Source organism: Mercenaria mercenaria, chromosome 17 (assembly GCF_021730395.1).
Source record: "Mercenaria mercenaria strain notata chromosome 17, MADL_Memer_1, whole genome shotgun sequence".
NCBI classification, from domain to species: domain Eukaryota; kingdom Metazoa; phylum Mollusca; class Bivalvia; order Venerida; family Veneridae; genus Mercenaria; species Mercenaria mercenaria.
The window spans coordinates 54,141,489-54,158,524 of record NC_069377.1 but is presented as its reverse complement, the minus strand read 5'-3'; the positions used below and the strand labels follow the sequence as shown (position 1 = coordinate 54,158,524).

The 17,036-nt window shown below is 32.5% G+C and overlaps 1 protein-coding gene across 10 annotated transcripts in view; it reads right to left on the bottom strand.

Moving 5' to 3' along the window:
• Positions 1–1,198: 1,198 nt before the first annotated feature.
• LOC123536697 (sorting nexin lst-4-like) overlaps positions 1,199–17,036 on the bottom strand; it is a 58,311-nt gene continuing 42,473 nt past the window's right edge. For all 10 annotated transcript variants that reach the window (XM_045320058.2, XM_045320065.2, XM_045320064.2 and 7 more), the window contains 8 exons: positions 15,618–15,748; positions 14,014–14,117; positions 13,530–13,633; positions 12,578–12,655; positions 11,305–11,381; positions 10,759–10,848; positions 9,243–9,449; positions 1,199–8,044 (listed from right to left, as the gene is read on the bottom strand). In XM_045320058.2, the coding sequence (XP_045175993.1) occupies positions 7,997–8,044; positions 9,243–9,449; positions 10,759–10,848; positions 11,305–11,381; positions 12,578–12,655; positions 13,530–13,633; positions 14,014–14,117; positions 15,618–15,748 (839 nt within the window). In that variant the 3' untranslated portion in view covers positions 1,199–7,996. The remainder of the gene's footprint in view (positions 8,045–9,242; positions 9,450–10,758; positions 10,849–11,304; positions 11,382–12,577; positions 12,656–13,529; positions 13,634–14,013; positions 14,118–15,617; positions 15,749–17,036) is intronic.

Sequence of the window (17,036 nt, the reverse complement as noted above, 5' to 3'; positions counted from 1 at the left end):
AAATCAAAGAAAAACCTTATGTATGCGATAGAGACTGTATTTTCCAGTTGATCTTCATGAAATTTGGTCAGAATGATAGCCTTGATGAAATTAAGGTCAAGTTTGAATACGGGTCATCTTGGATCAAAAACTAGGTCGCTAGGACAAATAAAAAAAAAAAGTTTTGTATGCGATAGAGGCTGTATTTTTCAATTGAAGTTCATGAAATTTAGTCAGAATGATTGCCTTGATCAAATCTAGGTCAAGTTCGAATATAGGTTATCTTGGCTTAAAAATTAGGTCACTAGGTCAAATCGAAGAAAATACTTGTTTACACTTCAAGAGACCACATTTTTGGTCCAATCTTAATGAAAATTGGTCAGAATATTTGTTTCCATGAAATCACTATGTCAAACATGTTAACACTGTTATGGTGTGTTTCTCAGGTGAGCGACCCAGGGCCATCTTGGCCCTCTTGTCTCCTTTTTTGAAAACCTTTTCCGGGGCATAACTCGAATACTATTTAAGTTATTGACTTGATACTTTACATATTGATAGAGATCAGCGAGAGGGACTGCAGTGTTAAAGAACCACAACTCTTGCTGACCATGTTTCTCCTTAACACAACCTCTGCGACTGAAAAGCCCCTTATGCTACAGCAATTTCAACAGAGCCTGAGGCCATCCTGTGCAAGTTGTGAGGACATGTAGAATGGAATAATTCTGTAACTTAAGGCATTATTACAAATTCTTGTATAAGCATTTTAATAAGCTTTTTTTACAGTCATCCCCGGTAACACATGGCCAACATCCCAATTCAGGAAGCGTTCTTGCTCCTTTACCTTGCCAGGTGTAAGGCACCAACACACAGGCTCTTACCCAAAAGTTAGTTATTCTATATGGAGATGCAGAAACTCAAACTCATAACACTTCATTTTGTAGTCAGGCCATTGGATTTACCACTGGACCACCGCTCCAATTCAAGAAGTTTTCCCTGTTTCTTTAACATGCCAGATATAAAACACCCATACCCGGTACTAGTATCAGAACCTTGTTACTTTAGCTAGAAGATTGGGGATTAAATGCGTGACCCTTGGTTTTATAGCTGGTGCTACTTAGGGACAATTGTGTCTGCTCTTGCAGAATACTTGCCTTTAGGTAACATTTTATGATCCATTCCCACAATGATTTGCTAATTTAATACAAACAAAAACATCAGATTTCTCATTAACATAGTTTTATTGTGAAGCATGCTTTAATGACATTGTAATAGATATTGTTATATAAGAGAGAAAAAAATCAACTAATATATCTGCTTGGTCGCAAAATATATATACATCTTTTTGCAAACAGAAATATGGCAATTTATAGTAATAGCATCTGAAACAATAGAAATCAGTCAAATCTAACTACAGTTACAAATAATGAAATATTCAAAATGAGGTGGTATTCTTGTGAGTAATGTATCCAGGCGGAAGACAGTGTGAAAAAAAGATTCAAAACATAATTAAAATAAAGAAAGAATATTTTGTTTCTGATGCTCTATTACAAGGTGTTTGTTTTTTACAAGTCTCCTAAACTTAATTTATTATCAAATAGTAAATTTTGTGGTCATGAAATTTCATGATTTTGACCAAAAAAAGTTATTTTGTGGGAATATGAATTTTTGGATATCAACTTTTAAAGATACAAGAGCAGTAAGACAGCGCGCTCGACTTTTCTCAGTGCTTGACTCTGAAATAGAGCTTTGCCAGTAAAAAAATCCAAGTTAAAAAGGGACATAACTCTGTCAAAATTCAAACCAGAGTTATGGGAATTGTATCTCCTGGTGTAGACTTTGATAGTAAATAACTATGTTGAGTTTCAAGTCAAAAGCTTTAATAGTACCAGAGATATTTGACTTTATAAAAAAAATTTACAAAAAAATCTAAGTTAAAAAGGGACATAATTCTGTCAAAATTCAATCAGAGTTATGGGGATTGTTTCTCCTGGTGTAGACTTTGATGGTAAACAAGTATTTTAAGTTTCAAGTCAAAAGCTTTGATAATAACAGAGATATCTGACTTTATCAAAAACTTTAACCAAAAATTATAAGTTAAAAAGGGGCATAATTCTGTCAAAATTCAAATCAGAGTTATGGGGATTGTTTCTCCTGGTGTAGACTTTGATGGTAAATAAGTACTTTGAGTTTCAAGTCAATAGCTTTGATAGTAACAGCGATATTTGACTTTATCAAAAACTTTAACCAAAAATTCTAAGTTAAAAAGGGGCATAATTCTGTCAAAATTCAAACAGAGTTATGAGGATTGTTTCTCCTGGTGTAGATTTTGATAGTAAATAACTATTTTAAGTTTCAAGTCAATAGCTTTGATAGTAACAGAGATATTTGTCTTTATCAAAAACTTTCACCAACGGCGGCGCTGACGCCGGGGCGAGTAAAAGGAAAATGAAACAAATTCTTTTTCACATCTTATAGACTGTAGAACTTTTTGTTGAATGAATAGAAGTGCCCCCTGGTGGGTAGGACAGTCTGACCAGCAGACTTAACATTCAAAGCCAGTATAACTTCAGGGTGGGACAATTCAATATAACAGAATGATTGATTTTTTTTTTTTTAACATGCATTCTCTTGCATAATGTAGATATATCAACGGCGCCAATCCAAAACATCGTAACTGAAATTTGGTGCAAAATCTTTTTTTCCTATCAACCATATCTGCAAAATTTCCCACTGAATTTTGTCCCATCACTGTCTCAGTAGCCAACTGTTATTTCAATACAACCATGTGAAACAGGCAAAAAACCCATATCTGTTTCACTTAAAGGATTTTTGCACTATTATAAAAGGGTGCTCTTGCATAGTTTTGACACAGCATATGCAGTTACCAGTTTCAAGCAACTTGAAAAGTTACTGTGTTACAAGTGCTTTTATGCTAATTAACCACAGTAAATAACGTGAAGCTCTGTTGGGCTCAAAACAAAATATAATATGATTTAAAACTAGTTCTAAAGATTTTTGCTCCAAAGGTCATGCATTTGCTTTACCAGAGTAAGTTTTCATTGTCTCCTGAAAATCACCATTTTGAAATACTGGGTTTTGGATCGACACTTTTGACTTATAATGTATATATCGTACAATCGTGATTGTATCAGGATATTTAAGTGGTAGTGTGATTTCAGACATTAAAATGTTCAAAAAAATGTTCATAAATTCAATAATCACACTTTCATTTAAGATGATGAAAAATTACCAAAAACAACAATGCAGACATATTTATATGATAATTATTATGAAAAATGATGAATATGAAAATCATGGTCTTATGATATATTTGTGAGTTCCAAAGTATGTTATACATGAATTTGGCAAATATAAATAATCTGAAAAAAAAATGTAAAAATAACACAGGTTCAAGAAATTACTGAAAACATATAAGTGTGATTAGAGACATTAAAAATTCTGTGTCCAAGATAATAAAGTTGAATTTGGAAACCAGTCAAAAGCTCTTGCATCTGATTGGTCGTTTCTAAGCATAATCCTAAAATGTACCGAAGGCAAAGTTGCTGTCTGTGACTGGTCTCCAAACTCATGTTTTATACCCTGGGGTTATAGAACCCAACTATCTGATCAGTAAGTGAATCCGGAGTACAATATTTTCCCTTACAGTAATAAACACACATAAATTGTGCACCTTATTTCCACAATGACAAACCTACCTGTTTGATAGTTTTTGGAAAAATGTTTAAAAGTTTGAATGTCAATGACTTTACCATATTTACATCCTTGCTGAATTAAAATTTAGCCGGTTAAGGTTTGTTCTACATGGACACCAATATACCATCATACAGAGGTCATAGAGACATACCTAACAACACTAAAACTCAATTTTGCCAAAAATGGACTTACACCACTCTGGAATTAAGGCCACAACTTATCAAAGACTTGTTGCAGCCCGGACTGAATCTAGCCTTGATAGAGCTACACTGCTACATTTCTAAAAATAGCAAAAATATGATCATTATATCATCATCCAATATAATATCACTATAACTCTGAAAGAGGTTATAAAAACACAATTGTCATGAGCTTATTTTGATCAGAAGTTAAATTTTCTACAAACATACAAAGCATTTATCACAGACTGTGTTCAATACTGGCAACTTTTAGCTTTCACATTTACAACAACAATGACAATATATCCGTGACAAAGTTTTTACACCACTCCAACTTGCAGGTCTTTAAAATTATTGCGAATAACATTGACTAAATCTTAAAATTCTTTCTAAAAGAACTATTTGCTTACAAAGAAATATTAACGAGTGGATATCATCTCTCAGCAAAGAGCTATTTTAATTCAATCTATTCTATTCTAATATTGGGAGCTTGTAAAAATTACATCTAGCCAGTTCAGTTTAATGCAAAAATTGGAAACACAGTTTTGAATAATTTTGTCCATATAAACATACATTAACACTCTGTGAACTTGTGCACAAACAGCATACCTACACATTTCAATGTGATTAAAACATGTAATAAATATTTCAATTCACTATATCATTTAATCAAAATATACCACAGGCATTCTATTTTATGTATTTAACCATTCCTATGTTATGAGAAGGTATAACCTCCAAATACAGCAGAAAAAAACTCTAGGTAGCTTGGGTGTAATCATTATATAATCTTAATTAGTTCAAAGTCACCACTCAGCTTCAGATGTCATATACTTTCACAGTATTCAATGATTCCATAAAAAAAATTCTTTATACCCATGAGGTTACAGCCATGCAATGTGTAACTTACACATTTACTACTTACAAAAACAACACTCAAATAAAAGAAATATCCCCATTTATACAAGCAGCACTTCATCAATAGTAAAACTATATTCTGAATAAAATGTTACACTTAATAAATTTAGTACAAAATATACATCTTATGTGTAATTCATCAACTACATGAACGGTAAATTATACACTAAATAGTCAATCATGTAACAAGAAACTTAACAAAGAAACAGATATAGAGCTCAATATAAAGGAGTACTCTTGACAAAATACAAAGCTCACAGTCATTCAGAATTTGCCTAGTTTTATAGCATTTTTCCAGTTCAGACCTTTTCCTCCATATATGATTATGTTGCTGACCTTCTCCATATCAAATCTAGGTGGGAGAGAATGGCTTTAGTCATACATCTATTGGTCAGAATTTTGCTTCCTGATGTCTGAATTTAGTTGTTCATATGACGTATATGCAGCCACTGTTAATACACAGTTATTAATGGTGCTGATTCTGCTTTACATCAAAGAAAAAGAAAGATCACAAGTAACAGACTAAATTCCAAGGCTACTTTCTATTTAGAGTAACCAAATAGTTTTAGATCTACTAAGCTGAATTATAAATATTTTTGGATGAGCTTTCTTGAGATGTTCAAGTGATTGGTATAGAAATTCACTTGCAAAACTGAGATACAAAGTTTTACCAATATGTCTATGATTTTTTAGCAATTCCAAGTTTGGTCCATTACTAAATCTACAAGCTTAGTTGAATGTACTGAAAAGCAGCACCATCTTGTAAAAAATACCCCTCAACTGCCACTCTATGTATAATTATGACTCTAGTCATAGTGAACATTTAAGCACCATGGGTTAATATTAAGTCCTGAAATGATGCTATATAATACAGGTGTATAAAATATAATCTATGTCAAAAATGAAAAATATACAGACAATAATAATGGTGATATCCTATAGAGACATCACATTCTCTACAAAAGTGAAATACGAATAAAGCCCCTTCTGCACTATTTAACCAAGTCATATAAAATCCCACCTTCGTTTTTTTGTTTTTAAACATAACGTACGTTTTAAAAAATCAAGTTTATAAATGAATAATTATCATTTTAAAAGATATATTTTTCAGTTAAAGTTGAGTAGTATTTTTGTTGTAAGTTTCTTTTCAATGAATACCAAAGGAGGGATATTACTTGCCTTGGTCAGACTGAGTATGTGGAGATTTTGTCCAGCATTATGAAAAAGTGCATTAAAAGCTGAAAAATCATTCAGTATTTTTATAATAATATCTATGTGAAAAAAAAATTCAGATTACAAAATGTATCTGCCTTATGTAGATATATGAGCAATTTGACAATATTGGTAAATAAGGTACTGGCTTTCTTTTCATCACAAAATCTTGATTATAAATGTTGACAAATCCTAAATTTTATCTGCAGATGTAGGCTTTTTATACCTTCATGAACATTTATTTTCATCTTTAAAGTATAGATGACAGCTTCACTAAGGGCAAAATTGTTGCAATAGATTTAGCTTGAACTCGTTCAATTTGACTGATTGTAGTGCAAGTTATCGCAACTTATTTAAACTATGCGTGACATATGACCATTCCTTCCTGGATATTTGATCAATATATGTGCCTTGAGTGTGATGACTGCAGACAAATTCTGCTCATGGAGAGATTTGTACCCGTCATCTCTGGACCCGCAGGCCCTTCCTACTTCCCTGTATCAATAAACCTATGAAAACTGTCTTATAATTTTCTCTGACTGTGATTAATATCTTTAATGACATCTGATGGACAATATCAAAACTACATATAATATTACTGTGGAAGTTTTACTTTGTCACAGTGAACATAGCAAAATAACAATAACAGTACTTTCCTGAAGCTTTTTCCAACTTGCAAATTTCAAATATACGTAATATGATCTTCTCACTAATGTTTAAGGTTTCAAAATATTCATGATTTAAATTTCTTTTGTTTATAAGAGACACATAAACATACAGACTAGAGATAAAATGGAGTATGTGTAAGGCCACTTAAATATTCTGGTCACTTACAACAACGAAAAGACACTATTACCTCTGGCTTGCAGCAAAATATTGGTATAAGGAAATACACGTTCTACTTTTTTCGGACATTTATAAATTGCCAATGAACTCTATGTCTTAATGTTTTTAAGACATCCATAAAATGATAACAATTTCTCTTTATGTTAACATCCCAAATATATATCAACATCTAAAAAAATTTCAGTGTAATTTGTATGAATGAGAAATAGTAATCTAAAGATATAATGACTGTCTGGTGAAAAAATGAAAATTAAATGTTTTTAACTAGAAAATTTAGCACAAAGTTAGCCTTAAGGCATTGACTTAGTCATCTCAATTTCTGATAGACACATGCTATATATATATATATATATCAGTAATATTTAAAAAATCAAATCCATCTCTTTATCAATCTTTAAACAGAAATTTGTTTCAGTATTGTTAAATGTCCATACTTTTTATAAGAAAACTGTTGCGTCAAAATCATTCAATCATTGTAATAAATATCTCTTTTGTCTGAATTTTACAATTTACTCTAGACTAGAAAGAGAATTTCAGTGTATTTGTTGACATTTTAGACAATCAATTAACATTCTGTAAACAAAATTTACCTAATGCAAGTGTCATACACCATCTATGTTGATCTGTTCTATTAACAGATTCATGTTATTTGTTCAATTACTACACCAATTAACTTTTGACCATGATGAAATTTCAAGGTAATGTATTCACACTGATAACTGTTCTGTAAATCCATGTCTCTACATACTCATCAAATGGTTTCTTTTGTTAACCTTTAGCATGCTAGATAAACTGTCGTCTGCTGGGAATGTCGTCTGCTTAAATTGTAAAGTTCATTCAATTTGCTCCAAAATTGGAAGAAATATTGTCAGAGTAGCAAACAGCTTGGAACCTGATCAGACGCCGATTTAATCGGCGTCTGATCTGGTTCCAAGCTGTTTGCAAAGGCTGTTAAATTCACCTGCAGCAGGCTAAGGGTTAAGAACTTCTTCTTCAGTCAATATACTTCCCTATTTCTACAATACATTCTCCACTCTTTATAATTAAGAAAGACTGTTCAAGCAGCAGGTGCTTGATATTTTTGATAGTGTTCAGGAACAACATCATCTTGAATCACAAACTTTAACTGGAAGATTTATTTTTCACTCTCAGGATTTCTCCACATGCTGTAAGGCTGTTTCCAGTTTGTTTGTGATCTGAAAAAAGGAGAGAAAAAATGTACATATGTATAAGATGTGCTTTATAGCTAGTATGTTAACCTTTAATTTTTAAAATGAACTGGTCCATCATTCAATTCGGGCAGTACCATTTATTATTCAAAGGGGTGTTCACTGAAAATTTACTGACTGAATAGCAAACAGTGCAAACCATGATCAGCCTGCACATCTTGGTCTGCACTAATCGCAAAGGTAGAATCACTTGGCGCCAGCAGGCTAAAGGTTAAGCATTTACATCTTATAAATAATGAGGAAAGTTGTCACTGTATCAAATTTTTAACCAAACACCTCTAATCTGAGAAGCAACTGCCAAATCTTTAACTCAGTCCCTCCATCTGGTAAATGTCACTTAAGATTTGGAATTTACAGCACAGTTGAGAATAGTCCATATGATAGTACCTTAAATTTCATCAGAGGTGCCTATTTTCAGTATTAAATCTGTTTTGACATAATATTTGATAGGCGTGATTCTTACCACTAAGAAATGTTGTCATCTTAACTTTAATAAAAGGGCCAAGATAACCCCAGATCGCTCCTCTAAGTTTCAAAGCTCAAACAGATAATACTTCTGGTAGTGGTATAGTCACCTAAGAAACTTTCCTGCCAAGTAACTTTGAAAACTGGCAATCAGATTCAGAGAAGATTTTCAAAGTTTTCTATAGACAAAAATTGGGAAAACTAGACCAAACCATGGGAGCTGGCAAAACAAGATTGTTTAACAATTTCATTAAAGTGTCACAACATTTATTTGAAATAACGTAAAAATGGGAGTGAAGGTTTAGGGGAGATGGCATTTGAAGAGTTCTCTATTTCCTTTTCTAACTCTGGCAGCTACGTTTTTTTAACAAATCAAAATAACCTGAAAGTTTTGGTCAAGGGTCAACCAAGCTACCTGGCAGCCATGAAATGGTCTTTTAACAGTTCTGAAAATCAACCACCAAATGGCTATTCCCGTGAAGTTTGGTCAAATTTGGCTGAATGATTTAGCATGTAATGTTACCTGAAGCCACTGATGACAGATGACAGATACAAACACATGACCGATGGACATTTAGTCATGTGAGAAGCTCACTATGCGCATTTTGTGCTCAGGACAGATAAAATCTTCAGTGTAATTTTTGGAAAAAGAGCACTCTATTTTCAGAAAATAAGGTGGTCAGATTTAATGTCGACTTACCTCTTGATAGAACTGTATCTGACCCCTGAGAAAATGTGTCATCGTAGCTTTAAAGTCTTCACAGCGTGCTTTTTGGAAGTGATTTATTTCTGCCATAGTTCCGAATGAAATAACATCCGCCCGTTGCTGAACATTTTGTACGACGGATTCCACCATTTTACCCTCTGTTTGCTGTTTGAAACACTCCTTTGCTTTTCCTATTGCTCCCTGATATATAATTATGTATTTATATACATCCATCAGTTAATTTACATTGGCTAAAAATTTCATGTTCTACTGAACACGACTAACAGTTTCAATTTAAAAAGCCATATTTTTTAACTTCCTCCGCCATTTTTTTGAATACAAGTCTTAAAACTGGTTAAGAAAGAAGATTATAATGTACAGAAAAACAAAGCACTGTCATCTTTCAGTTTAAATGTTGTTAATCTGCTATATTCTAATCATCCAAAGGCTAAATACAAGGAAAAAAACTGTTTATTCAACTTCCTACAACTACAAAAACAGAAAAAATTGTCACATTTACTATTTTGCAAAAATTATATTACACAAGTACTTCGATTTTAAATTAATTTTACAGGAAATATTGATGATTTTAACAAAAATCAAACCTTGCATAAATTTCACCCTTTCTAAATTTCGCAAAATTCTGGTCACCCAAAACTGACTAAATTACAGTACTCCGTGTTTCTTTAATAAATTTATCAAATACCACCTAATAAACAACAAAATTTGTTTTTGCTGGATATTACGGTCTGTTCTACCATGTCTTCAGCAGTTAGTTGCAACCACCTAACCGACCTATGTTCCTGGAATTTGTATCTGTACGAACAAGTTCTTTCCATGAACCTGAAATTTCTCCACATGGAATAGGAGATTTCCCCTCTTCTGGAACAGGACATTTCCCCACATCCCCACATGAAACTTCCCCAAAAAATACCAAACATTCCCCACAAAGTACCAAACAATTCACCCACATGGAATATGACACTTCACCACATGGTACCAAACATTTCCCAACATGGAACTGAACCCCAACGTGGAACAATAGTGGAGGATACTGAAACATATTGTAATCAAACTAGTAACCTGATATAAGCTTTTACACTTTAATTCACCAATATTTCAGGTACTAAGTTAACTAACTTATACTGCTTATTTTCCATAAGTAACCAAAATCTTTCCCACATGAATCAGAAATACTATAAATCATTAAAATTTGTAAGGGACTAACTTCCATTTATTATGTGGTTGCATCACTCTACAAAATTTAAACTTCCATGAACAAACAAAATCCATTCATTTTATCTTCAAAAATTAAAATTCATGAATTTATCCCCATGAAATAACCATTTTGGTAAAGACCAAAAAATTTAATGACTTCATAGTATGTCTTTTCCTTCTGATCATGTAGAATATTCACTTTGCTCAGGAATCTAATTCCATACCCTCTATTTCTTGTTACTTATCAGGCCAGCCAGGTTGGTTGAAAGGACGAGAACAGAGAAATACTAACCTCATGTACTTTTAACACATCAGGAAATTGTCCAAGTGTCCCTCTGTACTCATTCAATGTATCCATCAATGGTTCAAGGTCATTTTTAGGCTGAAAATAACAGAAGTAAATACAGTGTATGCAGATATATACAGTTACTGGAAAAGCTACATTCAGAAAGAATTTACTAAATATGCTTAATAAAAAACACAGATTTATCTTTGTTTAGCTAGACACCCCTGAACATAACATCTTTCTCAATTAGTACACTGGTACAAGATATGGCACTTCCAAAACTATTTTTCATTCTATACAGGCTATTTCTCTGGAGAATAAACTGTCATGGCTCCAAACTTTATTTTACTTAATGAAAATAATAATAGTGTTTCAGGACAGACAAAACAGCTGGTAATCAATTTAGGATTTCCTAATACAAATGGAGCACATTCCTTGGGGGAAGAATTTTGTCCATCAACTACATTTACAACACTAGAAATAACAAATAAAGAAACGTGATGCAAAAAGATGCTGTTTATTTCTTCCCCTAGTGACAGACATAACTCTTACCTGGTTCTGAAATAGATCTCCTATCTCATTGTATGTGTCTCCTGTGTAATCTATTGCACCTGTCAAGGCTTGTGAATCTGTAAAGTTAGATGGTTCAATACAGATTATTATAACATAAATTGATTTTTTTTTTGCACAAGGGGAAAAAATTCTCAATAAAGTTGTTTTTTTCTATTTTAATTATTTGGGTAATTCTAATAAACATGAAGAGTATGTACAGAAAAATACTGTAAACTTGGATATTTTTGCAAGGCTCAAAGTTAACTAACTTCAGAACCGAAACTGGTGAAGGCAGTAAAATATTTGTCATGTACAGAAAACTGACACATATAAAATTATCTGTAACAATAATGTTTAAATTTTTGTAAAGATGGAATGAATACAATGTAAAATTAAATCCTTATTGAAAGATTCTGATTTTATAGTAATGTTTAACTTTTTTCAATTTGTACATTTCATCAAGTCCTTCAACGAAAGACAGCGTATCTTCAGCTTAATTCTCGGCCAATGTTCAATATCCCAGTTAATGTTCTTTAAAATGCAAACAGGCAACAAGAATATCTTTTTATGTCTATTCTGCTAATTAAAGCCAAAATATCATTTCTTCTTAGTTTGTCTGTTTCTTTGAAAATAGTATACAAGGCAGTCATCACTTGATCTTCAGCATTGGTTAAGATTTTTGTTCATGTCTTCTTCCCCCAAAAAGCTATAAAGAGCTATAGCTTGAAACGTTGTACGCTTATCATCAATAGGTGAGTAAGTAGGCCAAGAACCATAACTCTCATATGTATTTTGTCAGAATTATGGCCCTTTCTGTACTTTGAACATTTGAACTTCTTAGTGAAATTTTTTGTTTAAGTCAACCTCACTTGAATACTGGTGCTTTAGCTTCAAAACTTTGCAAACTTGTTTACCATCATTTGGGGAATATGTTTTTCAAAAAAACAAAATTCTCGCATGTATTGTGTCAGAATTTAGGTTTTCTTCTTATTGATTTGTTATTTCTATATTTTTTTCTGTTGATGTCCACTTTTCTGGAACACTACAACTCATACATATTTTCATCATCAATGGTTGAGTGAGTAGGCCAAGAACCTACTTGTGTAATGTCAAGTACATACAGACAAGTGTTGACACCCACACACAGTGCTCTTGTTATCTCTTATGTTTACAAAAGTGTTTCTCCTTCAGATGATGACTCTAAAATAAAGGCAATTTCTTTGAACTGAAGCTGTATTTTTAGTTCTAGAAGGTTAACGAAATATCCACTTACAAGAACCAGTATCCATATTAAATGTCTGTGCTAGACTTTTGAAAGCTGTTCCTAACTTCACATATTCTCTCTTAAATGCTGAAAAAAGGAAAAAATCTTGAAATTGTTACCGAGACGTGGTTGAAAATGACAACAAAATACAAATATATGAATATCAACTAATACACAGCATTGATATATTAAAATTACCATCATTTCAAATCACGTATGAAAGATTTTTTTCTGAACTTTGTAATGGTAATACTTTGAAATCATTTAATTTGTGGCCACAACATTGTTTGGTTTTGACAATACCAGCTAGGTTGTTAGGACAGGAATTCATGGAAATCAACTTTTACAGATGAAATAAATGAGCCGCGCCATGAGAAAACCAACATAGTGGCTTTGCGACCAGCATGTATCCAGACCAGCCTGCGCAAAACCTATTGCAATTAGAGAAACCGTTAGCGAACAGCATGGATCCTGACCAGACTGCGCGGATGCGAAGGCTGGTCTGGACCCATGCTGGTCGCAAAGCCACTATGTTGGTTTTCTCATGACGTGGCTCAAATGAGCATTTTTTGTTTGTTTGTTGGGATTTAATTTCGTGAACTGACGTAACTATGAAATCTATAAAAATTAGTCCCATACAAACATAAATGATTTCACAGAATCCCATTAGTATCCAAAAATGTAAGAATTAGAACACAATATTGCCCACCTACAGTGATACTGAAATATTAATTCATAAACTTTCTTTACATTTCAGTATTAAAATACATTTTCTTTCACATATTTATTGGAAATTATCAGAACTATTTATCTCATTCTACCATCTTTCATTAAATTTTTAATGTCACTCATAACAATCATCCTCAACCAAATCAAAGCATCAATATATGTCTTTTCTGATAAATTAAACTGACCTTAAAACAAATTGTCTGTTAATTAATGCAGGTCATATGATACTTACGGCCCAAATGTTTCTTTCTATTATCATAAGCTACTGCTGACAACGTTTTCACATTTTCTTCCATATTTTTCTGAAATTTGCAAAAATTCTCCATCTTTGTTTCTCTGTAATAAAAAAAGAAATTATATAGTGCATACGTCTGCACTTTCTCAAATTTTGATGAAGACCTTTGAATCAATATATAATATATAGAGGGTATTTGTTTGTTCCAGTGCACTAAGAGAAAATCAGATGCAATATTTTCATGAGCAGTGTACAAGAGAAAATGTAACATCTGTTATTCACCAACTCTTTGATGCTCTACCACTATGCTACCAAGATGGTTACTTCTTTTGTACTGAAATTTGTTTTGAAATTACCAGATATATGAAACAACTCATTGAAAAACATGTCATAAAAGGACAACAATGCCCTGAATGGAACGTGGCAAAGAGCAAACTTTTTTGTCAAACAATGGTTTTTATAGGATGCCTGCATCACTTACATTTCTCCACTTGGTAATGCTGTTGGTGGGGTCTTCAATGTAAGGAAAAACTTTCCACCTGTGTATTCATCCTTCTCAGCCTTTCGTTTACCCTGCTTCCATTTCTGGAAAAATATAAGGGTAACATGAACTAGCAGTAATTCTGAATCAATAAGTTTACTTCTTCCAAAGGAATATTAACTATATAAGCTTTCTGTGAATGCCTGGCACTGATTGCCTATTAAATTATTTATTTATTTATTTTGTTGGGTTTAACGTCGCACCGACACAATTTTAGGTCATATGGCGACTTTCCAGCTTTTAATGGTGGAGGAAGACCCCAGGTGCCCCTCCGTGCACACTTTCATCACGAGCGGGCACCTGGGTAGAACCACCGACCTTCCGTAAGCCAGCTGGATGGCTTCCTCACGTGAAGAATTCTATTAAATTACATATCTGACACATGTGCTTTATAATAAAATTTTTTTTTTCTCCAAATTTTGCAATTCTTTTTTTTTAAATGCAATAATCAAAGTAGCAGCCTCTACAGGGTGCTAAAGCATATTTCTTTAAAGAAAATTTCTACCATGCTCTTATCATTGCAACTTATTCTTGTGTTTATGTTGCATTTTCACAAGGAAAAATATTCTTGGTTTTATGACAAACTGTAGCCAACATCACATCTAATGTACTGTTTGTGAAAATATTGCATTTTGCGTTCACTCAAAAAAAAATATTTCTGTCTAATACAAAAACAAAAATCCAGTATTTATGACAAAATCTAAAAAAAACAACATTTTACATGAATAAAAATTTAAAATCCCTTTTATAAACTACATTAGCAATTATTCAAAATCCCATTTACAAACAAAATTAATAAAATTCATAACCTTTTTTACATACCTGGGTACTACAAACAGCATTAACAGAATTCAAAATCCCTTTTATATACTTACATTAACAGAATTCAAAGTCCCTTTTACATACTTACATTAATAGAATTCTAAATCCCTTTTACATACTTACATTAACAGAATTCAAAGTCCCTTTTACATACTTATATTAATAGAATTCAAAGTCCCTTTTACATACTTACATGAATATAATTCAAAGTCCCTTTTACATACTAACATTAACAGAATTCAAAATCCCTTATAATACATACTTATATTAATAAAATTCAAAGTCCCTTATAGTACATACTTATATTAATAGAATTCAAAGTCCCTTTTACATACTTACATTAACAGAATTCAAAATCCCTTTTATATACTTACATTAATAGAATTCAAAGTCCCTTTTACATACTTACATTAATAGAATTCAAAGTCCCTTTTACATACTTACATTAATAGAATTCAAAGTCCCTTTTATATACTTGCATTAACAGAATTCAAAATCCCTTTTATATACTTACATTAATAGAATTCAAAATCCCATTTTATATACTTACATTAATAGAATTCAAAACCCCTTTACATACTTCCACTGATAAAATTCAAAAGATGCTTTACCACCAACTGACATTTTTCTTAAAGATGGGAAGTTAATGTGCCACACACAGTCAAAGCTCTGAACAACATTTTATACAGATTATCAATAGAAAAACTTAAGGTAATACTTACCTTTTCATCTGTACATGTAAGAAAATGAAGGAAGACCTCGGACTGAGATAAGACAGGATGTCGACAGATTCTATCTATCCATAACTGTAACAACTTCATACGGGTATCTATAAACTCATCTTCATATCGACCTGAAGGAAGAATTAACATACAGTCAACCCTGCATATAAACAATAAGCTCGAAAAAAAGCTTTCATGTGGTCTTCATTATGTACAGGTGGTCTTTAATCACAGGTGACAACACAATGCAAATATTTGAATATGAAATGTAACATGTAGTCATAAAAGTTGGATTGCCTATAGCACAAGTCTGACTGCAACTAGTGACTCAAAAATTCATTCACATTATACACATATTTTCACTGCATTATCCTGTCTGCTGAAGGCTGCATACAACAACTTAAACTAGAATTACCACAAAAAAAACTTCTGATCATGAAATTTCTAACCTGTGTTTGCTGCTTGGTTTTATAGCTTAAAAAAGTAAAGAAAGATTAGTGCAAGTACCATATTTATCTATGCAGAACACATGCATGTTTATGTCAGTCAAAGAAAAAATGTTTCCAAAAGTTGCCTACATGGTATGACAATGAATTTTGATTAATATCTGGGAATAGGAAAAACTGATAAAATACCTTCAAGTTTATCATTTTTGTTCTTGGGTACCTATAGTTTTGTGCTATATTCCAGATGAATTACCCAATATTGTTAAGCATCTATCTTATGTGTAACCTTAGTGCCTAGATGCATAGAGGTTTTACAGGTTCATGATATCTAACCCTACATTACTATGATATGGTGTGGTAGTGTTTAAGAATTATAGCCTTTACCAACTTCTTGGTAGTGGTAGGTAAAGTTTGATTGACCCTTCAAATCACTCTGTAGTGATGTATACATGTAGAAGAGTGTCTTAAACTATAAGTCTTAATGGTGATATATAAAAATACTGAAGCAATGTACATAAAGGCTAGTCTAATATGTGTCTGGGTGGTGATGTATCAAAATATAATAGGGTGTGAATTATCAGAAATGATGGGGAGTTTAAAGCCTTGTCTTATAGTTGTCTTTGTGATGATATATCAAAGTGTGGTAAGGTGTACAAAGCCTTTGCCTGTATGTCTTGTAGGGATAAGGGATATATCAGTGTGGTAAGGTGTATAAAGCCTTTGCCTATATGTCCTGTAAGGATATATCAAAGTGTGGTAAGGTGTATAAAGCCTTTGCCTATATGTCTTGTGGGGATATATCAAAGTGTGGTAAGGTGTATAAAGCCTTGGCCTATATGTCTTGTGGGGATATATCAAAGTGTGGGAAGGTGTATAAAGCCTTGGCCTATATGTCTTGTGGGGATATATCAAAGTGTGGTAAGGTGTATAAAGCCTTTGCCTATATGTCTTGTGGGGATATATCAAAGTGTGG